Genomic DNA, 24,671 nt, shown 5'->3' with positions numbered 1-24,671 from the left:
CACTGAGGCAAAAATGTGTTTCTTCTTATCCACTTCAAGACGATGTTGAAAACCTGGTATCCTAAATGCATCTTTACCTATGGAACCACAGTCAGCTCATTGCATTGCAACTGGAAAATTTCATACTTAATAGGGAATGACAGGCAACGAGGAAGCAGGAGCGTTCCTGGCATCAAAACTTTTGCTCTTCGAAGTTTTGGGCAAACTTCTCCCCGTTATTAGTCGGGAGAGAAGAAGACCTTCACAGTTAAATATATATAAAGGCGTAAATCTCGGTTGGACATGAACAGCTGTCACAGCTAAGGGTTCCCAGAAGCCCCATTCTGTTTTTTCTGACTTGGGGAAAAGATCAACTTTTAGCGTCTGAGGTAAAAACATTGCTAAAAGCAGCGGTATGTGGAAGCACAGCGTATTGAAGAGAAGTACGTAGTGGGAGTTAAAGCAAAACGTAGACTAAGATATCTGGACACGTACTGAAGGAAGAGCTCCTCTTTATTCAACTTGGAGGTGGAAAAAAAGGGGGTTGGGGGTGGGTTTTTTGTTTGTTCGCTGTTTGTTTGTTTTTTCTCCAAAGGTTTTGGGGGTGTCCCAGCCAGCCCCGGAGGGCATTCCTCCCTCAGCACCGGGCACCTGAGGGGAACTCGGGGCTGGAGAAGAAGCCGAGGTCGGGGAGCCGGGCGCCCTCAGCGCCTTTATGCCCTGAGCCGAGGCGAGCCGAGCCGGGCCGGGCCGGCCGCCGCCTGCCGGGCGGAGCGGCTCCGCCCCGCTCCCTGCCGGGGGAGGCTGAGGCACCACGGCCCGCCGCTGCCCGGCCCTGCCCGGCTCTCAAACCCTCCCGGGGACGGGGGAGGAGGCTGCGAGGCGCCGGGAGGATGCGAGTGGGCGCCGCGGGCTGCGAGGCGAGGGCCCGGGCGGCCGGCGGAGCTGGGACTCGGCGACGGCTCAGCGCCCGCCCCGCCGGCAGCGGACGACTCCCGGAGACGCAAAACGGCGGCGGCGGAGGAGGAGGCAGGCGGCGGGGCTGAGAGGAGAGGGGGGCGAGGCGGCTGCGGGAGGCGACCCCAAGCGGCCACGGGAGACCCCCGGGGAGAAGGCGAGGCGCTCCCCCGGCCGGCCCTGAGGAGAGGGGCGGCTGCGAGCACCCCTTCCCCGGCTCTGTGAGGGGGGAACGGGGCGCGGTTGGGCTGTGACAGAGCCGGGGGTATGGGGGGCACACGGGCAGGGCGAGCAACTTCGCTTTCCGTGCCTTGAAACGGGACGGAGCCAGCCGAGACCGGGCTCCCCCCCCCCTCTATATATACACACACGCGCTCGGTGTGGCGGTGGGAGGGGAGCGGGGCCATGTCCCCAGCCCTGCCGGGGGTTTTTGCGGTGCCGGGGGCCGCCCTGACGCCCGGCTGTCCCCCAGGTGCTGCGCGGCGCTGGAGATCGGCAGCCGGCGGGGCGAGGCGCCTAATGGAGGCGGCGGCGGGGCGCTGAGGGAGCGGAGAGGCTGCGGCTGCGGCTGTCAGCGCTGCCCGGTAGGTGCTGGGACTCCCCGTCAGGCTTGACGGAGGAGTTTGGCTTCGTTGAAGGGTGAGTCAAGGCTGAGGTGGCGGTCCCAGCCGGGACAGGCGCCCCAGAGAGTGCCTTGGGGCTGTCAAAGTGCACGGCGATCCGTGCAAAGGGGGCTTTGTTGTGGAAGGCCTGAGGTGAACACGAGCAGCCCGCTGGAGGGGGAAAGGAGAGGGGAGTTTGGAAAGCTGCGCTGCTGGTGTTAAGCAGCAGCCTGTGCTGTGTTGGTGTTTGCTCAGAGGGGTTTCACGCACGAGGAGCTGGTGGGTGCTCTGAGGAACCTGGTCCAGCTGTGGAGAACAACCTGTATGAGGCAAACCCCAGGACCCAAATGCCATAGGCTGTAAGTCCAAACCTCCCCGAACAAGCAGACATTATGTAGAAAACCCATTTGTTACCATCTTGAAACATTGCCAGCAAGGCAGCCTCTTCCAGTTACGCTGTTAATTGGGTTCCCTGGAGCTCGTTAGAAGGAGGTGCCATTTTTTCTAAACGAGGTGACTGCTAACTTCAGGCTGGCAGTCCTACTAGCTTTCCTCAGCCAAAAAGCCCTCTGCATTTCCGTAAAGCACCTGTGCACTGTGCTTGTTTAACAAAGACAAGTTTGAGACATAACACTTGGAGGTAGGGCACGCATTCTCTTTGTGAGGCTTTCCTACTCCTTGAATGCTTCTTGTGGCTCTCCTGGGCTCTCTCTTCTCTTGCCAAGCCCTCGATGACCTGTGCCTGCTTCAGCTGCATCCAGCGCTCCGTTTGCTAGCCGTAATTGTCGTCATTTATCTCTGCTGGTTATTACTGGGAAAACCGATGTTTATCGCTGCGTGTCCACGCGTCCCTGGAGCCTGTTAGAGCTGGCTTTTGAACGGTTCTGCCTTTTGTAAATTTCTCTACGCTGAAGAATTTCTGTCAAGTGATGGACTTTGTGCTGTTGTTAGGATTCCTTTTGTTCCTAATGTACCAAAAAGGCTGTTTCCTTGGGTCTTTTGCTTCCCTTAGCAGTTTGTGGTGTTTCACTTAGGCTTATTACTATCCTTGCGCTGTTTTTTCCCCAGTCACTTACAAAGCCTGAGGGACAGGATTAATTTTTTTTTAATCTAGTTACTATTAATATAAATGATCTTTTTGTTTGGATGTGACTTCTGAATTCATAACAGTCTTACTTCAAAGATCTACGACTGGTTTTGAAGTCTGATGCTTTCTTCAAGTTTGAGTTGAGAATTTCTTCCGTCTTTATGGAACTAACTTCTAAAGCAGCAAGTCAGTGTAAACTGTTTTTCTAGTTCTGTTTGCACGTAATAAATATAACCGAGGCATACTCGCTTGTGGCTGAGCTCTGGCCAATCTCTATTTCTATGGTCAGTTTCGCTTTGTGTCTCAAGGCTGAAGTCTAGCTGAGAATTCCCCTGTGCCAGATGCAGTATTTTTGTATATTATGAAATTAGCCTCTCTAATTCTGAGAAATCCTGAGCCTGTTGCAAAATTGACAGAACGAGCTCTTTGGGGTCTGTTTAATAGAAGTCCTACGTGATAAGTTTTGGGGTGATGAGGGGAGGGGACATTCTGACCACATTTGGCGCAGTGCAGGAGGGCCTGGACGCGCTGTTCCCTTCTGTGAACTCACGGTCGGTATTCCCTCTCTGTCCTGTGCCAGAGACGTGAGGTCACTGATCCATAAATGCCCGAGATGGTTTGCCTCAGAGTTGCCGGTGACTTGTAAACAAGTGATGCAATTTTCAGGATAGCACTGTTTCCCCTCCTCCCTTTGTTTCCTCGCTATTTCCCAGTCAGGTACCAGTATCAGTGTTCAAGTCCGGCTGTCGGTTGTATCACCTTTGCCGAGTGTGTGCTCACAGGAATCCAGTTTTGTGGTGTTATTAATTAACTTTCTGACACTGTCACATCAGGCACTAAAGGTGCTTCCTCCTGCAGTCTACACAAGGGATGTGATGACTCAAGTTTTCAACAAATTTATTGTCATTGGTAGTATTAATTCTGATGTTCATCTTTTATTGCAGTCCATCATGTTAGTTTGGTTTGGTTTCAGTTTGGTTTGTGGTTTCGTTGTTGGTTTTTGGGGTAGCTCAGGGCCTCCTGAAATACTCCAACCACTCTGCTGCATAAATAGTTGTTTCTTTTTCTGTGGAGATGGGAGCCACCAAAAATGCCTCCTTTCCTTATCCTGTAGCAGCCAGATGGCATTTCGTAACACTGTGCCGTGCCTCCCTTTGGCTGATGGTTCATTTCCAGTTCTCTTGCCTTTCTGAGAGCTGGAAGGAACCACACCAGGACCACTCACCTCTTTTCGTGTACCCTTCAGAGTGCAGTGAGCTGCAAGGTGTTGCATAAAGCAGCATCTCTGCTTCCAGGGGATCCTTTCTACCCAGCTCTGGAAGTCAGCCCAAAGGGAGCACACGGCTGCTGACATGGGAGAACGTGAAGGGAAAAACAGGCAAGAACTCTGACCACGTTGCTACTAGCTCTTAGAAGACCTTGGAGATGGATCATGGAGAGCTTAACGATGCAAACATGCTTTGAAAGTTTGACTTCTGCTTGCACCTAACAGGTCCAGAAGAGCTCACTTCCAAAAAAACCAACAGGCTTCCAGTTGTGTTTGAAGCCGTTCCAGAAAGCCACTTGGTGTTGCAGGTTCTTGTTGGGTGCCTTGGCCTTCTTGACCCACAGCTTGAAGCCGCTGCTGGAGCCAGCCTTGGAGCCAGCAGGGAGCTCCTGAACTTTGTCATGGTTATGGCAAAGGCTGCAGGTGTTCAGCGCCCTGAATCTGGAGAGCATCTCTCAAGCCACATATAGTTTGTGAGACCAGAAAGAGCTGCCGGCTTATAATGAGTGCTGTGACTTAGGCGCACGGTTTGTAGAGGTTTTAAGGCGTAGTGCATGAGTGCCAGGCTCCTGTTTGGTCACTGGGACAAAACGAGATCTGGGAATGTTGGATGTCCTAAAAAGAGTACAGGGGAGACAACCGGGGAGGAGATGTGGCTCTTGTTGGCCTTGTTTAGCCCCCAGCCCCTCTACACCCCACAAACCTTAGTTACAGCTGTGGGCTTCTGCAGAACGTCACAATGCCTAGTAAATCTTTGGGATATACTTAAAAGCAGGAAAATACTGTGTTGGTTTCTTTTTTTTTTGTATACATAGGGCAGCTGCCAGCAGCAGCACCTGCTGGAGTCGAGGGTGCTGAGCAAGGCAGGGTCGTGTCCCGAGCAGCAGTCACAAGGGGAGCTGAGCGGAGCCCGCCTGAAAACTCGGGGGGTTTCTGCTTCTTAGCAAGCCGAAACACAGCTCCCCGTCCCCAGTACTCCTCGCTGTGAGGATGAGGACTGAGGAAGGCTCACCCTGCCTGCAGCTTCTTCAGTTCTTCATGCGGGGAACTCTTGGAGGAGCTGGTGCCTCTGGAAAGAAAGCACCTGTTGGTACTGTGGGCATCCGAGCGTGATGCTAACCCACGCAATGCTGCCCCTTGCATCTGACAAATGTTTTACAACTTTGACTTCTTTGCAGGTTTTACTTAAATTTGGTGGAGGAGGCTGTGGCTGAGCAGAGAACTAATTTGTTATTTCACTAACTGGAATAATTTACAATGGAAAGAAGCTTTTTTTAGTTAAAAGTTGTGTTTCTGATTACAGCTTCCGGTATTTTACCTCGCAGTCCACAAACACTCTTTTTAAACTTGATTCCTGACAAGTCACTTTTCTCAATTCTCGCGTTCTTCGACTCCACCAGGGGAAAAGGAAGGCCCTGCTAATATTGCTTGGCTGTTTCCTTCCGGAGGAAGGAGGGGAGAGTTGAGAAAAAGAGGAACGAAGTAAAATGAATTTACTCTTTGCACACGTGCTGAAAGAATAGGCAGGTGTTCTTGGGAATATCTCATTTAAATCTCTGTGTATGTGTTTCGAGAGGATGCGTCCTCACTTAGAGGAGCCAACATCCCATTGCTGGACCTAATCCTGATGGGGCTGGCATCTGAGGGTTATGCGGGCTGCTCCCGGCAGGGCTCTTCCCACGCGGGGAGGCCGAGGGAGTTGGTCGAGCACTGCTCCGCTGCCTGGAAAGATTCAGTCATTTCCACCCAAAGCGAGGAAATAAAAAGCTCGGTCAGCCATTTCATCTGGAGATACCCCGCCCTCCTCCAACAAATACAAAAAAGGGAAAATGTAGGCTTGGGCCCTCACATATCCCAGCAGTTTGCACCCATTCGGGCGATGCGATTGGGGTCGGGGCAGGCAAAATAGAAGTTACCTTTATTTTTTTTTTTTAATTTCGGCAGAGGAAGTTATAAGGTTGATGTTGCCCCTTTGATATTTGATTTAACCCACTGACTGCCCGGGAAGGAAGGAGTCTGTTTAGTTTACCTTTGTCCTAGATTCAGTTTTAATATCTCATGTTTAAATGGGGGGGGATCTTTATTCTTAATGATTCATGCCGCCTCAAAGCACAGTGGCTTCTACTTGTGTGCTGCCTTTCCCACTGGGGGATGCAAAAACAAGAACAATCATTTCAGACTCCTCCTTCAGTTTCCAAGAGAACCTTAGCTGCTCAGGGATAGCTCTGAATTTTAAAAGCATTTTTTTCTTCCAAATTATGTATTGATTGCACATAAAATAGCAGCACCGTAATATGCAATTTCAAACAAATGCACGGGGGTGCTTGGTTGCTTTTAATGCTCCTCCTTTATTTTTATTTTATTTTTTTTCCTCCAGCAGAAAACAAAAAGTGGATTCTGTTCCCATAAGCCGCTCTTGCAAAATCCGCACAAACATTTATTAGTCTAGACACAAAATATTCTCAGCCGGCCTCAGCCTGACGATGGCAAAAAGAAATAAAAATAATAATAATAAAAAAAAAAAAAAAGAAAAGGCAAGCTAATAATTGTACTTGGCTGTGAAAAGGGAAGGGGGGAATCATGCCCCAGGCTAGTGAAGCTGTAACATTTTGCTGGGGCTGCCTGCAACAACAGATGCATCTCGTTCCCCTGGGCTTCCAGTCCTGCCTATTCTCTTCTGCTGAACTTGGCCGCTCGCAAACATTCCCTGTGAGCACCACACCCCGGGCTTCTCCTGGACGCTTTTGATTTGATTGAATGATGGCACCAGGCATGCTCCTCTTCACCAGGCCTGCTCTTGTGCCCCAGAAATCACGTAGCGAATTCATTGATTGGAAAACGTGCAAAATAGGTGGGATCTGGGGTGACTGGTAGAAATCAAAAGGGTTTGAAATAGGCGATGTGACCGCAGCTTAAACCTGCAGGAAGGGAGCATCGACCCGAATGGTTTATCTGAATCTTCAGCTGCAACTTCTGTAAATACCAGCTCCTTCTCCTCATTTGCTACTATGGCAGTTTGCAGACTTTTGCTGAGTTAAAAGGACAAATCATAGTTGTGCGCGTTTGTTTGATCAGGCCTTTACCTGAGTGCTCACGTTCTCAGACTGCTGGGGTTTTACATTTTTGTCATTTTCTTAGAAAATGGTGAATGATGCATATCCCGGCTTCCAGATGATTAGTTCCTGTTGCTCCCAATTTGTGTCAGGCTGCGTTTGGTTGGAAATGAAAATGTAATTGCAAATTCCCCTAAACAGCACAACATGTCTGTGGTATTAATTAAAGCACTGTAAATACGTAGAATATCTGAGAATGCATTCCTTCAAGCATGGCCGTGTTTTTTTAAACCTACAGAGGAGGCAAAATACGGTATTTAGGCTTAGTAGATGAAATGTATTGCTTCTGTGGTGGCAGATTCGTTTCTTGTGACTTTAAACCTGGTGGATCTCGTGCTCGAGCCTTCAAAGGAGATGTTACATAGACAATAAAACGTCCTGCTTTTCAGGGAGGGCTCTCCTTAGGTCACTCAGAAAACGCCTTCAGTCTTCACTCACTGCAGCATTCACAAAGTGAATGCCTTCCTGTAAGGTTAGTCACCGATGGCCACTCATTCCATGCTTTCACTAAGAAAAACCTTCGCAGCTTTGAATCTGAATTTCCTGCCCCGCGTTTAGGTGAGCCCGGAGCGGCATCAGGCATTGCTGGGCTCCTCGTCCGGCGGCGCTGGTGAAGTGAAAGATGGCAAAAGTGAAGTTTGACAGTGAGCTCGGGGGCTTGTGCTGGCCCGGTGGCTCTCTAAGCCCCCGTGTCTGAGCAGCGGGAGCATCCGAGCAGCACAGGACGGAACTCAGCAAGAGGCTGGGGTCAGGGCACTGCTGCAAATAGAAATGCTTTGCTGGCTGCAGAGGTTAACCAGGTACGCAGCGCTGTTTTACTACATGGTGGAGACCTACGGAGAGTGTTTCTGCCCTCCTTTTTAGCTGAAACATCCCCAGATTCTAAGGGGAAAAGGAATAGAAGGGACTTGCGGAGTAATGTTCTAGTGAAACCCAGCCTTCCTAAAGAAGCCTGCCTGAATAATTCCTGTGAATAACAGACTGTGTTCAGCTATTTCCTAACATAGAAACGGTGCTGACTGCTTCTTCAGAGTAACATAAGTTAGTGATGCTACTGAAATAGTTGTGGTTCAGACGTAGATCTAATTTCTCCTAAGCACGCTGAATTCACAGCTGTTGATCCTCCAGAGGAGGCTTTGCAATTGAACACCTGGAGAATAGGTAAATTTCCCGCTGCTGTTCTCCTCTCCTCTTGTTTTGTTTTGTTTTTCTTAGTAGCATAGGCTTAAGACTCTGAAGAAAGAGGCTGCTTTTTTTCATTTCCAACACTGGCTGTTCCTCCTGAGCCCTGCCTTCTATTTTTGCAGTCACAGGATATGTGAATGTAAATTTGTGGGAGAGAGGTAGAAAACTCTGTTTCAACTGGTGTTTTTTTTCGGCTATGTGGGGAGACCAAATCAAGTGGTTTTGAACCTTCTGGCTCTTATTCAGAGCCGCAGCATGTGGAGGGAGACAGATGCGTTTGCTTTTTTAGTGCAATGGCTTCAGAAGCACGAGGGGAAAAAACACTTTCTCTGGGAGCTGGAGAAGGTGTCCTAATCGCAGGAGAGGTTTCTAAATGGCATATCTTTGCGAGTGTTCCTGTAGTCCGGAGGTTTTTGTTTGTTTGTTTGCCTTTGGAAGGTTTTACTGTTAATCTTCACGTCCTTCAGCAGAAGTGAGAAATGTGATTTTATTTTGTGCAGTGTCGCGGACCCTCCGAAATCTGCTGGGAAGGATGAATACCTCGCACAGTACCAATGTGATGACGGTGGAGACAAGGAGAAACCAAGAAGATCAAAAGAACGTGACCTCATTTCAAAAGAAAACGTTTTGTACGGCAAAGAGCGTGGTGAGAAATTGCGGCAAACTTCCTCTCTCAAGTGTGACACTGAATGTAGCTCTAAAAAGCTTTCCCCCTCAGCTATTGCAGAGAGATGCCAAGGTAGAAAGGCCAAGACTAAAAACACTGAGAAAGAGCATTACCAAAGCAAGAGGGAACATGCTCCTAGTGAAGAGAAGGAGAGTCAAAAAGCAGGTCCTTCCAGCAAGAGGAGGTGTTCTCAGAGCGTGGAAGTTGTTGAGCAAAAGCGTCACAAGCAGGAGCACTGGGAGGGAAGCAGGTGCAGATCTTTCCCTGGTGAAAGAAACAGCCCTGAGAATGGCAGAAGAGCAGTCAAATATTCAAAGTCCAGATCTGGCAGCGGAGGAAGATCAGAACAAGGTAGCAATAGATATTACCGATCCAAAGGGGAAAGAAGTTGGAGCAGAGAAAGATACTATCGAGATGAAGCACGGAGATGGGAAAGATGTAGCTATTCCAATGATTACTATTCACCTCATGCGACAGGAGTCAGTAGAGAGAGAAAGTTCTCTCACGGCGATGCAGCCTTTGACAAATGGACTGCAACTTACTACGGCAGGTCACATAAGCATTATCATTACAAAAGTGGATGGCCTCACGGTTCCCTCTTGAGAGATGAAGATGTACGTCGCTTTAGCACACCCCGAGCAGACTTGCATCGTTGCTCGGTATCTCAGCAACATTCTGGAAGACATTCTCGTGAAAGACATGCGCTTCCACCTGTGTCAGCTCATTTGGAGAACTGTCGCCAGAAAAATGAAACAGAAGGAAACAGAAAAAGAAAATCTACCCGTGCAGAAGGTAGTGAAAGTGAAATAGAAAGGAAAGACAGAAAGATAGAAAAGGAGCTTTTAGGTGGTGAAAAAAATGCAAAAATATCACAAGTTCTAGAAGAAAAAGAAGTCTAAGGATAAACATGGAGAGAAGGATTCCAAGTAAGCAAGGATTCCAGCATACTCCGCATTTTTTATCCTAATTCTTTTCTGGGTGCTTCTCATGTATTCCTTTTTTTTTTCTCCTTTTTTTTTCTTCTCTATTTTCTTCTTCTTTTTTTTTTTTTTTTTTTTTTTTTGGTTCTGGTAGTTTCTAAGTTACTTAGATAGCATCAGCTGGCTGGGGATCATGTTGTTAGGTTGATCGGTGAAGATAGGAAAGCTATTGCTGAATTGTGTCAGAGCACTAGCTTTGGACCACATAGTTGGAAACACATCCGTACACCATTCTGGATTAGGTTAAAAGTTTTTTTCTGCTTGCACGTATTCCAGAGCTAGCCATTGTTAATGATCTGTGTACAAACCAGGACCTATGGTCCTTCAATCTGAGGGCTTAAGTTTGCTACATCTAAAGTAAGTTGCGTGTGCACAAAGCACCACAAAATAGCTGACATGCTGCAAATCATCACCTGTGGTAAAATAAATAAAGTTTCATATAGGCAACAAGTGCCACATCTTTTTTTCTCTTTTAAACTTGCATGTTTCTTTCAGACTTCACGATTTGTGTTTCTGTGCGCTCCACTTTGACAATGCCAATCGCAAGCGTAAAAAAAGAAGAAAAAGGAGAAGAAAAAGAAGAAAAAAGAGAAACACCAGGAAAGTGAAGGGCTCCTTGGAACACTTAGATCCTCGTTTCCAGAAGATAACGCGGGAGAAGAAGGAAGAATCCCATCCTCCAGATGGCTCTTCATGTGAGCAATGCACAAGTGAGAGCAGTAAACAACCTTACAAGGAAGGGAAGCCTTCCAGTGCAGGCGAAAGCAAGAAATACAGCTCCGTCTCATCCAACGAGTGTATTAAAGGTAAGCGGCCGCAGTGTGTCTGAGGAATTCCTTTTCTATTAATGTAGAGATTATTTCAAACAGTCTTGAAGTGCTTGATGACTTAAGAGTCTGCTGAATATTAAAAAAAGAAAGTTGATGGACTTTTTCTTTCCGTTTTTAAATGACCACTAGGAAAGAAGGCCTGAAATAAAGAGGTGAAAGGCAAATAGTTCTCATTTGGTGTGATGATTAAGTGGCAAACAAGAGGAAGAGTTGCAGGATCCCTTCTTAAATTCAGTCCAGCCAAGTAGGAAAAGTAAACGTGGACAGCTGTATCTTGGCAAAGAAGATAGTAGGGAGCAAGGAGGTTTAGCAGTCAAGATGGAAGGTGATGCCATGAGGCTTACAGGCTAGTAATGTTCTAGTGAAACCCAGCCTTCCTAAAGAAGCCTGCCTGAATAATTCCTGTGAATAACAGACTGTGTTCAGCTATTTCCTAACATAGAAACGGTGCTGACTGCTTCTTCAGAGTAACATAAGTTAGTGATGCTACTGAAATAGTTGTGGTTCAGACGTAGATCTAATTTCTCCTAAGCACGCTGAATTCACAGCTGTTGATCCTCCAGAGGAGGCTTTGCAATTGAACACCTGGAGAATAGGTAAATTTCCCGCTGCTGTTCTCCTCTCCTCTTGTTTTGTTTTGTTTTTCTTAGTAGCATAGGCTTAAGACTCTGAAGAAAGAGGCTGCTTTTTTTCATTTCCAACACTGGCTGTTCCTCCTGAGCCCTGCCTTCTATTTTTGCAGTCACAGGATATGTGAATGTAAATTTGTGGGAGAGAGGTAGAAAACTCTGTTTCAACTGGTGTTTTTTTTCGGCTATGTGGGGAGACCAAATCAAGTGGTTTTGAACCTTCTGTCTCTTATTCAGAGCCGCAGCATGTGGAGGGAGACAGATGCGTTTGCTTTTTTAGTGCAATGGCTTCAGAAGCACGAGGGGAAAAAACACTTTCTCTGGGAGCTGGAGAAGGTGTCCTAATCGCAGGAGAGGTTTCTAAATGGCATATCTTTGCGAGTGTTCCTGTAGTCCGGAGGTTTTTGTTTGTTTGTTTGCCTTTGGAAGGTTTTACTGTTAATCTTCACGTCCTTCAGCAGAAGTGAGAAATGTGATTTTATTTTGTGCAGTGTCGCGGACCCTCCGAAATCTGCTGGGAAGGATGAATACCTCGCACAGTACCAATGTGATGACGGTGGAGACAAGGAGAAACCAAGAAGATCAAAAGAACGTGACCTCATTTCAAAAGAAAACGTTTTGTACGGCAAAGAGCGTGGTGAGAAATTGCGGCAAACTTCCTCTCTCAAGTGTGACACTGAATGTAGCTCTAAAAAGCTTTCCCCCTCAGCTATTGCAGAGAGATGCCAAGGTAGAAAGGCCAAGACTAAAAACACTGAGAAAGAGCATTACCAAAGCAAGAGGGAACATGCTCCTAGTGAAGAGAAGGAGAGTCAAAAAGCAGGTCCTTCCAGCAAGAGGAGGTGTTCTCAGAGCGTGGAAGTTGTTGAGCAAAAGCGTCACAAGCAGGAGGACTGGGAGGGAAGCAGGTGCAGATCTTTCCCTGGTGAAAGAAACAGCCCTGAGAATGGCAGAAGAGCAGTCAAATATTCAAAGTCCAGATCTGGCAGCGGAGGAAGATCAGAACAAGGTAGCAATAGATATTACCGATCCAAAGGGGAAAGAAGTTGGAGCAGAGAAAGATACTATCGAGATGAAGCACGGAGATGGGAAAGATGTAGCTATTCCAATGATTACTATTCACCTCATGCGACAGGAGTCAGTAGAGAGAGAAAGTTCTCTCACGGCGATGCAGCCTTTGACAAATGGACTGCAACTTACTACGGCAGGTCACATAAGCATTATCATTACAAAAGTGGATGGCCTCACGGTTCCCTCTTGAGAGATGAAGATGTACGTCGCTTTAGCACACCCCGAGCAGACTTGCATCGTTGCTCGGTATCTCAGCAACATTCTGGAAGACATTCTCGTGAAAGACATGCGCTTCCACCTGTGTCAGCTCATTTGGAGAACTGTCGCCAGAAAAATGAAACAGAAGGAAACAGAAAAAGAAAATCTACCCGTGCAGAAGGTAGTGAAAGTGAAATAGAAAGGAAAGACAGAAAGATAGAAAAGGAGCTTTTAGGTGGTGAAAAAAATGCAAAAATATCACAAGTTCTAGAAGAAAAAGAAGTCTAAGGATAAACATGGAGAGAAGGATTCCAAGTAAGCAAGGATTCCAGCATACTCCGCATTTTTTATCCTAATTCTTTTCTGGGTGCTTCTCATGTATTCCTTTTTTTTTTCTCCTTTTTTTTTCTTCTCTATTTTCTTCTTCTTTTTTTTTTTTTTTTTTTTTTTTGGTTCTGGTAGTTTCTAAGTTACTTAGATAGCATCAGCTGGCTGGGGATCATGTTGTTAGGTTGATCGGTGAAGATAGGAAAGCTATTGCTGAATTGTGTCAGAGCACTGGCTTTGGACCACATAGTTGGAAACACATCCGTACACCATTCTGGATTAGGTTAAAAGTTTTTTTCTGCTTGCACGTATTCCAGAGCTAGCCATTGTTAATGATCTGTGTACAAACCAGGACCTATGGTCCTTCAATCTGAGGGCTTAAGTTTGCTACATCTAAAGTAAGTTGCGTGTGCACAAAGCACCACAAAATAGCTGACATGCTGCAAATCATCACCTGTGGTAAAATAAATAAAGTTTCATATAGGCAACAAGTGCCACATCTTTTTTTCTCTTTTAAACTTGCATGTTTCTTTCAGACTTCACGATTTGTGTTTCTGTGCGCTCCACTTTGACAATGCCAATCGCAAGCGTAAAAAAAGAAGAAAAAGGAGAAGAAAAAGAAGAAAAAAGAGAAACACCAGGAAAGTGAAGGGCTCCTTGGAACACTTAGATCCTCGTTTCCAGAAGATAACGCGGGAGAAGAAGGAAGAATCCCATCCTCCAGATGGCTCTTCATGTGAGCAATGCACAAGTGAGAGCAGTAAACAACCTTACAAGGAAGGGAAGCCTTCCAGTGCAGGTGAAAGCAAGAAATACAGCTCCGTCTCATCCAACGAGTGTATTAAAGGTAAGCGGCCGCAGTGTGTCTGAGGAATTCCTTTTCTATTAATGTAGAGATTATTTCAAACAGTCTTGAAGTGCTTGATGACTTAAGAGTCTGCTGAATATTAAAAAAAAAAAGTTGATGGACTTTTTCTTTCCGTTTTTAAATGACCACTAGGAAAGAAGGCCTGAAATAAAGAGGTGAAAGGCAAATAGTTCTCATTTGGTGTGATGATTAAGTGGCAAACAAGAGGAAGAGTTGCAGGATCCCTTCTTAAATTCAGTCCAGCCAAGTAGGAAAAGTAAACGTGGACAGCTGTATCTTGGCAAAGAAGATAGTAGGGAGCAAGGAGGTTTAGCAGTCAAGATGGAAGGTGATGCCATGAGGCTTACAGGCTAGTAATGTTCTAGTGAAACCCAGCCTTCCTAAAGAAGCCTGCCTGAATAATTCCTGTGAATAACAGACTGTGTTCAGCTATTTCCTAACATAGAAACGGTGCTGACTGCTTCTTCAGAGTAACATAAGTTAGTGATGCTACTGAAATAGTTGTGGTTCAGACGTAGATCTAATTTCTCCTAAGCACGCTGAATTCACAGCTGTTGATCCTCCAGAGGAGGCTTTGCAATTGAACACCTGGAGAATAGGTAAATTTCCCGCTGCTGTTCTCCTCTCCTCTTGTTTTGTTTTGTTTTTCTTAGTAGCATAGGCTTAAGACTCTGAAGAAAGAGGCTGCTTTTTTTCATTTCCAACACTGGCTGTTCCTCCTGAGCCCTGCCTTCTATTTTTGCAGTCACAGGATATGTGAATGTAAATTTGTGGGAGAGAGGTAGAAAACTCTGTTTCAACTGGTGTTTTTTTTCGGCTATGTGGGGAGACCAAATCAAGTGGTTTTGAACCTTCTGGCTCTTATTCAGAGCCGCAGCATGTGGAGGGAGACAGATGCGTTTGCTTTTTTAGTGCAATGGCTTCAGAAGCACGAGGGGAAAAAACACTTTCTCTGGGAGCTGGAGAAGGTGTCCTAATCGCAGGAGAGGTTTCTAAATGGCATATCTTTGCGAGTGTTCCTGTAGTCCGGAGGTTTTTGTTTGTTTGTTTGCCTTTGGAAGGTTTTACTGTTAATCTTCACGTCCTTCAGCAGAAGTGAGAAATGTGATTTTATTTTGTGCAGTGTCGCGGACCCTCCGAAATCTGCTGGGAAGGATGAATACCTCGCACAGTACCAATGTGATGACGGTGGAGACAAGGAGAAACCAAGAAGATCAAAAGAACGTGACCTCATTTCAAAAGAAAACGTTTTGTACGGCAAAGAGCGTGGTGAGAAATTGCGGCAAACTTCCTCTCTCAAGTGTGACACTGAATGTAGCTCTAAAAAGCTTTCCCCCTCAGCTATTGCAGAGAGATGCCAAGGTAGAAAGGCCAAGACTAAAAACACTGAGAAAGAGCATTACCAAAGCAAGAGGGAACATGCTCCTAGTGAAGAGAAGGAGAGTCAAAAAGCAGGTCCTTCCAGCAAGAGGAGGTGTTCTCAGAGCGTGGAAGTTGTTGAGCAAAAGCGTCACAAGCAGGAGGACTGGGAGGGAAGCAGGTGCAGATCTTTCCCTGGTGAAAGAAACAGCCCTGAGAATGGCAGAAGAGCAGTCAAATATTCAAAGTCCAGATCTGGCAGCGGAGGAAGATCAGAACAAGGTAGCAATAGATATTACCGATCCAAAGGGGAAAGAAGTTGGAGCAGAGAAAGATACTATCGAGATGAAGCACGGAGATGGGAAAGATGTAGCTATTCCAATGATTACTATTCACCTCATGCGACAGGAGTCAGTAGAGAGAGAAAGTTCTCTCACGGCGATGCAGCCTTTGACAAATGGACTGCAACTTACTACGGCAGGTCACATAAGCATTATCATTACAAAAGTGGATGGCCTCACGGTTCCCTCTTGAGAGATGAAGATGTACGTCGCTTTAGCACACCCCGAGCAGACTTGCATCGTTGCTCGGTATCTCAGCAACATTCTGGAAGACATTCTCGTGAAAGACATGCGCTTCCACCTGTGTCAGCTCATTTGGAGAACTGTCGCCAGAAAAATGAAACAGAAGGAAACAGAAAAAGAAAATCTACCCGTGCAGAAGGTAGTGAAAGTGAAATAGAAAGGAAAGACAGAAAGATAGAAAAGGAGCTTTTAGGTGGTGAAAAAAATGCAAAAATATCACAAGTTCTAGAAGAAAAAGAAGTCTAAGGATAAACATGGAGAGAAGGATTCCAAGTAAGCAAGGATTCCAGCATACTCCGCATTTTTTATCCTAATTCTTTTCTGGGTGCTTCTCATGTATTCCTTTTTTTTTTCTCCTTTTTTTTTCTTCTCTATTTTCTTCTTCTTTTTTTTTTTTTTTTTTTTTTTTTTTTGGTTCTGGTAGTTTCTAAGTTACTTAGATAGCATCAGCTGGCTGGGGATCATGTTGTTAGGTTGATCGGTGAAGATAGGAAAGCTATTGCTGAATTGTGTCAGAGCACTGGCTTTGGACCACATAGTTGGAAACACATCCGTACACCATTCTGGATTAGGTTAAAAGTTTTTTTCTGCTTGCACGTATTCCAGAGCTAGCCATTGTTAATGATCTGTGTACAAACCAGGACCTATGGTCCTTCAATCTGAGGGCTTAAGTTTGCTACATCTAAAGTAAGTTGCGTGTGCACAAAGCACCACAAAATAGCTGACATGCTGCAAATCATCACCTGTGGTAAAATAAATAAAGTTTCATATAGGCAACAAGTGCCACATCTTTTTTTCTCTTTTAAACTTGCATGTTTCTTTCAGACTTCACGATTTGTGTTTCTGTGCGCTCCACTTTGACAATGCCAATCGCAAGCGTAAAAAAAGAAGAAAAAGGAGAAGAAAAAGAAGAAAAAAGAGAAACACCAGGAAAGTGAAGGGCTCCTTGGAACACTTAGATCCTCGTTTCCAGAAGATAACGCGGGAGAAGAAGGAAGAATCCCATCCTCCAGATGGCTCTTCATGTGAGCAATGCACAAGTGAGAGCAGTAAACAACCTTACAAGGAAGGGAAGCCTTCCAGTGCAGGCGAAAGCAAGAAATACAGCTCCGTCTCATCCAACGAGTGTATTAAAGGTAAGCGGCCGCAGTGTGTCTGAGGAATTCCTTTTCTATTAATGTAGAGATTATTTCAAACAGTCTTGAAGTGCTTGATGACTTAAGAGTCTGCTGAATATTAAAAAAAAAAAGTTGATGGACTTTTTCTTTCCGTTTTTAAATGACCACTAGGAAAGAAGGCCTGAAATAAAGAGGTGAAAGGCAAATAGTTCTCATTTGGTGTGATGATTAAGTGGCAAACAAGAGGAAGAGTTGCAGGATCCCTTCTTAAATTCAGTCCAGCCAAGTAGGAAAAGTAAACGTGGACAGCTGTATCTTGGCAAAGAAGATAGTAGGGAGCAAGGAGGTTTAGCAGTCAAGATGGAAGGTGATGCCATGAGGCTTACAGGCTAGTAATGTTCTAGTGAAACCCAGCCTTCCTAAAGAAGCCTGCCTGAATAATTCCTGTGAATAACAGACTGTGTTCAGCTATTTCCTAACATAGAAACGGTGCTGACTGCTTCTTCAGAGTAACATAAGTTAGTGATGCTACTGAAATAGTTGTGGTTCAGACGTAGATCTAATTTCTCCTAAGCACGCTGAATTCACAGCTGTTGATCCTCCAGAGGAGGCTTTGCAATTGAACACCTGGAGAATAGGTAAATTTCCCGCTGCTGTTCTCCTCTCCTCTTGTTTTGTTTTGTTTTTCTTAGTAGCATAGGCTTAAGACTCTGAAGAAAGAGGCTGCTTTTTTTCATTTCCAACACTGGCTGTTCCTCCTGAGCCCTGCCTTCTATTTTTGCAGTCACAGGATATGTGAATGTAAATTTGTGGGAGAGAGGTAGAAAACTCTGTTTCAACTGGTGTTTTTTTTCGGCTATGTGGGGAGACCAAATCAAGTGGTTTTGAACCTTCTGTCTCTTATTCAGAGCCGCAGCATGTGGAGGGAGACAGATGCGTTTGCTTTTTTAGTGCAATGGCTTCAGAAGCACGAGGGGAAAAAACACTTTCTCTGGGAGCTGGAGAAGGTGTCCTAATTGCAGGAGAGGTTTCTAAATGGCATATCTTTGCGAGTGTTCCTGTAGTCCGGAGGTTTTTGTTTGTTTGTTTGCCTTTGGAAGGTTTTACTGTTAATCTTCACGTCCTTCAGCAGAAGTGAGAAATGTGATTTTATTTTGTGCAGTGTCGCGGACCCTCCGAAATCTGCTGGGAAGGATGAATACCTCGCACAGTACCAATGTGATGACGGTGGAGACAAGGAGAAACCAAGAAGATCAAAAGAACGTGACCTCATTTCAAAAGAAAACGTTTTGTACGGCAAAGAGCGTGGTGAGAAATTGCGGCAAACTTCCTCTCTCAAGTGTGACACTGAATGTAGCTCTAAAAAGCTTTCCCCCTCAGCTATTGCAGAGAGATGCCAAGGTAGAAAGGCCAAGACTAAAAACACTGAGAAAGAGCATTACCAAAGCAAGAGGGAACATGCTCCTAGTGAAGAGAAGGAGAGTCAAAAAGCAGGTCCTTCCAGCAAGAGGAGGTGTTCTCAGAGCGTGGAAGTTGTTGAGCAAAAGCGTCACAAGCAGGAGCACTGGGAGGGAAGCAGGTGCAGATCTTTCCCTGGTGAAAGAAACAGCCCTGAGAATGGCAGAAGAGCAGTCAAATATTCAAAGTCCAGATCTGGCAGCGGAGGAAGATCAGAACAAGGTAGCAATAGATATTACCGATCCAAAGGGGAAAGAAGTTGGAGCAGAGAAAGATACTATCGAGATGAAGCACGGAGATGGGAAAGATGTAGCTATTCCAATGATTACTATTCACCTCATGCGACAGGAGTCAGTAGAGAGAGAAAGTTCTCTCACGGCGATGCAGCCTTTGACAAATGGACTGCAACTTACTACGGCAGGTCACATAAGCATTATCATTACAAAAGTGGATGGCCTCACGGTTCCCTCTTGAGAGATGAAGATGTACGTCGCTTTAGCACACCCCGAGCAGACTTGCATCGTTGCTCGGTATCTCAGCAACATTCTGGAAGACATTCTCGTGAAAGACATGCGCTTCCACCTGTGTCAGCTCATTTGGAGAACTGTCGCCAGAAAAATGAAACAGAAGGAAACAGAAAAAGAAAATCTACCCGTGCAGAAGGTAGTGAAAGTGAAATAGAAAGGAAAGACAGAAAGATAGAAAAGGAGCTTTTAGGTGGTGAAAAAAATGCAAAAATATCACAAGTTCTAGAAGAAAAAGAAGTCTAAGGATAAACATGGAGAGAAGGATTCCAAGTAAGCAAGGATTCCAGCATACTCCGCATTTTTTATCCTAATTCTTTTCTGGGTGCTTCTCATGTATTCCTTTTTTTTTTCTCCTTTTTTTTTCTTCTCTATTTTCTTCTTCTTTTTTTTTTTTTTTTTTTTTTTTTGGTTCTGGTAGTTTCTAAGTTACTTAGATAGCATCAGCTGGCTGGGGATCATGTTGTTAGGTTGATCGGTGAAGATAGGAAAGCTATTGCTGAATTGTGTCAGAGCACTAGCTTTGGACCACATAGTTGGAAACACATCCGTACACCATTCTGGATTAGGTTAAAAGTTTTTTTCTGCTTGCACGTATTCCAGAGCTAGCCATTGTTAATGATCTGTGTACAAACCAGGACCTATGGTCCTTCAATCTGAGGGCTTAAGTTTGCTACATCTAAAGTAAGTTGCGTGTGCACAAAGCACCACAAAATAGCTGACATGCTGCAAATCATCACCTGTGGTAAAATAAATAAAGTTTCATATAGGCAACAAGTGCCACATCTTTTTTTCTCTTTTAAACTTGCATGTTTCTTTCAGACTTCACGATTTGTGTTTCTGTGCGCTCCACTTTGACAATGCCAATCGCAAGCGTAAAAAAAGAAGAAAAAGGAGAAGAAAAAGAAGAAAAAAGAGAAACACCAGGAAAGTGAAGGGCTCCTTGGAACACTTAGATCCTCGTTTCCAGAAGATAACGCGGGAGAAGAAGGAAGAATCCCATCCTCCAGATGGCTCTTCATGTGAGCAATGCACAAGTGAGAGCAGTAAACAACCTTACAAGGAAGGGAAGCCTTCCAGTGCAGGTGAAAGCAAGAAATACAGCTCCGTCTCATCCAACGAGTGTATTAAAGGTAAGCGGCCGCAGTGTGTCTGAGGAATTCCTTTTCTATTAATGTAGAGATTATTTCAAACAGTCTTGAAGTGCTTGATGACTTAAGAGTCTGCTGAATATTAAAAAAAAAAAGTTGATGGACTTTTTCTTTCCGTTTTTAAATGACCACTAGGAAAGAAGGCCTGAAATAAAGAGGTGAAAGGCAAATAGTTCTCATTTGGTGTGATGATTAAGTGGCAAACAAGAGGAAGAGTTGCAGGATCCCTTCTTAAATTCAGTCCAGCCAAGTAGGAAAAGTAAACGTGGACAGCTGTATCTTGGCAAAGAAGATAGTAGGGAGCAAGGAGGTTTAGCAGTCAAGATGGAAGGTGATGCCATGAGGCTTACAGGCTAGTAATGTTCTAGTGAAACCCAGCCTTCCTAAAGAAGCCTGCCTGAATAATTCCTGTGAATAACAGACTGTGTTCAGCTATTTCCTAACATAGAAACGGTGCTGACTGCTTCTTCAGAGTAACATAAGTTAGTGATGCTACTGAAATAGTTGTGGTTCAGACGTAGATCTAATTTCTCCTAAGCACGCTGAATTCACAGCTGTTGATCCTCCAGAGGAGGCTTTGCAATTGAACACCTGGAGAATAGGTAAATTTCCCGCTGCTGTTCTCCTCTCCTCTTGTTTTGTTTTGTTTTTCTTAGTAGCATAGGCTTAAGACTCTGAAGAAAGAGGCTGCTTTTTTTCATTTCCAACACTGGCTGTTCCTCCTGAGCCCTGCCTTCTATTTTTGCAGTCACAGGATATGTGAATGTAAATTTGTGGGAGAGAGGTAGAAAACTCTGTTTCAACTGGTGTTTTTTTTCGGCTATGTGGGGAGACCAAATCAAGTGGTTTTGAACCTTCTGGCTCTTATTCAGAGCCGCAGCATGTGGAGGGAGACAGATGCGTTTGCTTTTTTAGTGCAATGGCTTCAGAAGCACGAGGGGAAAAAACACTTTCTCTGGGAGCTGGAGAAGGTGTCCTAATCGCAGGAGAGGTTTCTAAATGGCATATCTTTGCGAGTGTTCCTGTAGTCCGGAGGTTTTTGTTTGTTTGTTTGCCTTTGGAAGGTTTTACTGTTAATCTTCACGTCCTTCAGCAGAAGTGAGAAATGTGATTTTATTTTGTGCAGTGTCGCGGACCCTCCGAAATCTGCTGGGAAGGATGAATACCTCGCACAGTACCAATGTGATGACGGTGGAGACAAGGAGAAACCAAGAAGATCAAAAGAACGTGACCTCATTTCAAAAGAAAACGTTTTGTACGGCAAAGAGCGTGGTGAGAAATTGCGGCAAACTTCCTCTCTCAAGTGTGACACTGAATGTAGCTCTAAAAAGCTTTCCCCCTCAGCTATTGCAGAGAGATGCCAAGGTAGAAAGGCCAAGACTAAAAACACTGAGAAAGAGCATTACCAAAGCAAGAGGGAACATGCTCCTAGTGAAGAGAAGGAGAGTCAAAAAGCAGGTCCTTCCAGCAAGAGGAGGTGTTCTCAGAGCGTGGAAGTTGTTGAGCAAAAGCGTCACAAGCAGGAGCACTGGGAGGGAAGCAGGTGCAGATCTTTCCCTGGTGAAAGAAACAGCCCTGAGAATGGCAGAAGAGCAGTCAAATATTCAAAGTCCAGATCTGGCAGCGGAGGAAGATCAGAACAAGGTAGCAATAGATATTACCGATCCAAAGGGGAAAGAAGTTGGAGCAGAGAAAGATACTATCGAGATGAAGCACGGAGATGGGAAAGATGTAGCTATTCCAATGATTACTATTCACCTCATGCGACAGGAGTCAGTAGAGAGAGAAAGTTCTCTCACGGCGATGCAGCCTTTGACAAATGGACTGCAACTTACTACGGCAGGTCACATAAGCATTATCATTACAAAAGTGGATGGCCTCACGGTTCCCTCTTGAGAGATGAAGATGTACGTCGCTTTAGCACACCCCGAGCAGACTTGCATCGTTGCTCGGTATCTCAGCAACATTCTGGAAGACATTCTCGTGAAAGACATGCGCTTCCACCTGTGTCAGCTCATTTGGAGAACTGTCGCCAGAAAAATGAAACAGAAGGAAACAGAAAAAGAAAATCTACCCGTGCAGAAGGTAGTGAAAGTGAAATAGAAAGGAAAGACAGAAAGATAGAAAAGGAGCTTTTAGGTGGTGAAAAAAATGCAAAAATATCACAAGTTCTAGAAGAAAAAGAAGTCTAAGGATAAACATGGAGAGAAGGATTCCAAGTAAGCAAGGATTCCAGCATACTCCGCATTTTTTATCCTAATTCTTTTCTGGGTGCTTCTCATGTATTCCTTTTTTTTTTCTCCTTTTTTTTTCTTCTCTATTTTCTTCTTCTTTTTTTTTTTTTTTTTTTTTTTTTGGTTCTGGTAGTTTCTAAGTTACTTAGATAGCATCAGCTGGCTGGGGATCATGTTGTTAGGTTGATCGGTGAAGATAGGAAAGCTATTGCTGAATTGTGTCAGAGCACTGGCTTTGGACCACATAGTTGGAAACACATCCGTACACCATTCTGGATTAGGTTAAAAGTTTTTTTCTGCTTGCACGTATTCCAGAGCTAGCCATTGTTAATGATCTGTGTACAAACCAGGACCTATGGTCCTTCAATCTGAGGGCTTAAGTTTGCTACATCTAAAGTAAGTTGCGTGTGCACAAAGCACCACAAAATAGCTGACATGCTGCAAATCATCACCTGTGGTAAAATAAATAAAGTTTCATATAGGCAACAAGTGCCACATCTTTTTTTCTCTTTTAAACTTGCATGTTTCTTTCAGACTTCACGATTTGTGTTTCTGTGCGCTCCACTTTGACAATGCCAATCGCAAGCGTAAAAAAAGAAGAAAAAGGAGAAGAAAAAGAAGAAAAAAGAGAAACACCAGGAAAGTGAAGGGCTCCTTGGAACACTTAGATCCTCGTTTCCAGAAGATAACGCGGGAGAAGAAGGAAGAATCCCATCCTCCAGATGGCTCTTCATGTGAGCAATGCACAAGTGAGAGCAGTAAACAACCTTACAAGGAAGGGAAGCCTTCCAGTGCAGGCGAAAGCAAGAAATACAGCTCCGTCTCATCCAACGAGTGTATTAAAGGTAAGCGGCCGCAGTGTGTCTGAGGAATTCCTTTTCTATTAATGTAGAGATTATTTCAAACAGTCTTGAAGTGCTTGATGACTTAAGAGTCTGCTGAATATTAAAAAAAGAAAGTTGATGGACTTTTTCTTTCCGTTTTTAAATGACCACTAGGAAAGAAGGCCTGAAATAAAGAGGTGAAAGGCAAATAGTTTTCATTTGGTGTGATGATTAAGTGGCAAACAAGAGGAAGAGTTGCAAGATCCCTTCTTAAATTCAGTCCAGCCAAGTAGGAAAAGTAAACGTGGACAGCTGTACCTTGGCAAAGAAGATAGTAGGGAGCAAGGAGGTTTAGCAGTCAGGATGGAAGGTGATTCCATGAGGCTTACAGGCTAGTAATGTTCTAGTGAAACCCAGCCTTCCTAAAGAAGCCTGCCTGAATAATTCCTGTGAATAACAGACTGTGTTCAGCTATTTCCTAACATAGAAACGGTGCTGACTGCTTCTTCAGAGTAATATAAGTTAGTGATGCTACTGAAATAGTTGTGGTTCAGACGTAGATCTAATTTCTCCTAAGCACGCTGAATTCACAGCTGTTGATCCTCCAGAGGAGGCTTTGCAATTGAACACCTGGAGAATAGGTAAATTTCCCGCTGCTGTTCTCCTCTCCTCTTGTTTTGTTTTGTTTTTCTTAGTAGCATAGGCTTAAGACTCTGAAGAAAGAGGCTGCTTTTTTTCATTTCCAACACTGGCTGTTCCTCCTGAGCCCTGCCTTCTATTTTTGCAGTCACAGGATATGTGAATGTAAATTCTTGGGAGAGAGGTAGAAAACTCTGTTTCAACTGGTGTTTTTTCGGCTTTGTGGGGAGAACAAATAGGGTGGTTTTGAATCTTCTGGCTCTTATTCATAGCATGTGGAGGGAGACAGATGCGTTTGCATTTTTAGTGCAACGGCTTCAGAAACAAGAGGGGAAAAAGCACTTTCTCTGGGAGCTGGAGAAGGTGTCCTAATCGCAGGAGAGGTTTCTATATAGCATTTCTTTGCGAGTGTTTGTTTGGGGAAGGCCATGTCTTGCGCTGGGCAGCCTGCTTGGCTCCAAAGCCTGCAGTCCTCCCCACGATGTCGGCGAGGGGCTGGTCAGCCGTTGGGACGGAACCCCTGTTGCTCGGGTTCCCCAAGCAACCGCCCCACTCTCCAGCCACCATGGCAGGTCCAGCAGCTGGCTCCCGCTCCTCCCAGGGCTGCGGCCCTGCTGTTTTGGCCCCCCTTTGCTCTTCTTTCCTTCCTTCTGGATTAAATTCCTCTCCTTAGGTGGTCACTCAGCAAGGCCTCTGCCTGCAGCACTTCTTGCACTGGGATGCCGAGGGGATAAGAACTGGGAGGTTTTTGGGATAGCAGATGATCAGTGGGATGGGAAGTGATGATGGGGATAGGAATTCATTGGAATGGGAAAAATGGGTTTTATTTTTATTAAATTTAAATTTGTTAATTTTCCTTTAATTTGTTGGTTTTATTATTTATTTAATTAAATCCACTTTATTGACTGTGTTGTACAGTATGGCATTGTTTTATTATTATAAAATTATAAGTCTTAGTATTTATTAGTATTAAATAGTTTTATATATTAATATATTATAAATTATAAATATCATTATTTA

General features: G+C 44.9%; 1 protein-coding gene across 1 annotated transcript; it reads left to right on the top strand.

The window, feature by feature from the left end:
- Nucleotides 1-787: 787 nt before the first annotated feature.
- On the top strand, nt 788-23,336 carry LOC137848770 (DNA ligase 1-like; the record flags this gene model as incomplete). Its single annotated transcript, XM_068668203.1, is given in 17 exon segments — nt 788-1,008; nt 8,691-8,836; nt 8,909-9,711; nt 9,713-9,783; nt 10,333-10,643; nt 11,788-11,933; nt 12,015-12,880; nt 13,429-13,739; nt 14,884-15,029; nt 15,111-15,976; nt 16,529-16,839; nt 17,984-18,129; nt 18,211-19,076; nt 19,626-19,936; nt 21,081-21,226; nt 21,308-22,173; nt 22,723-23,336. Coding segments are annotated over 7 exon segments (2,241 nt in total), but the record flags the coding sequence as incomplete, so codon positions are not given.
- Between the last annotated feature and the right edge of the window lie 1,335 nt (nt 23,337-24,671).

The sequence above is a fragment of the Anas acuta genome (assembly GCF_963932015.1).
Source record: "Anas acuta chromosome 4 unlocalized genomic scaffold, bAnaAcu1.1 SUPER_4_unloc_1, whole genome shotgun sequence".
In the NCBI taxonomy this organism is placed as follows: Eukaryota; Metazoa; Chordata; class Aves; order Anseriformes; family Anatidae; genus Anas; species Anas acuta.
Note: the sequence above shows the minus strand (reverse complement) of the source record. Positions and strands in the feature narration are given on the sequence as shown.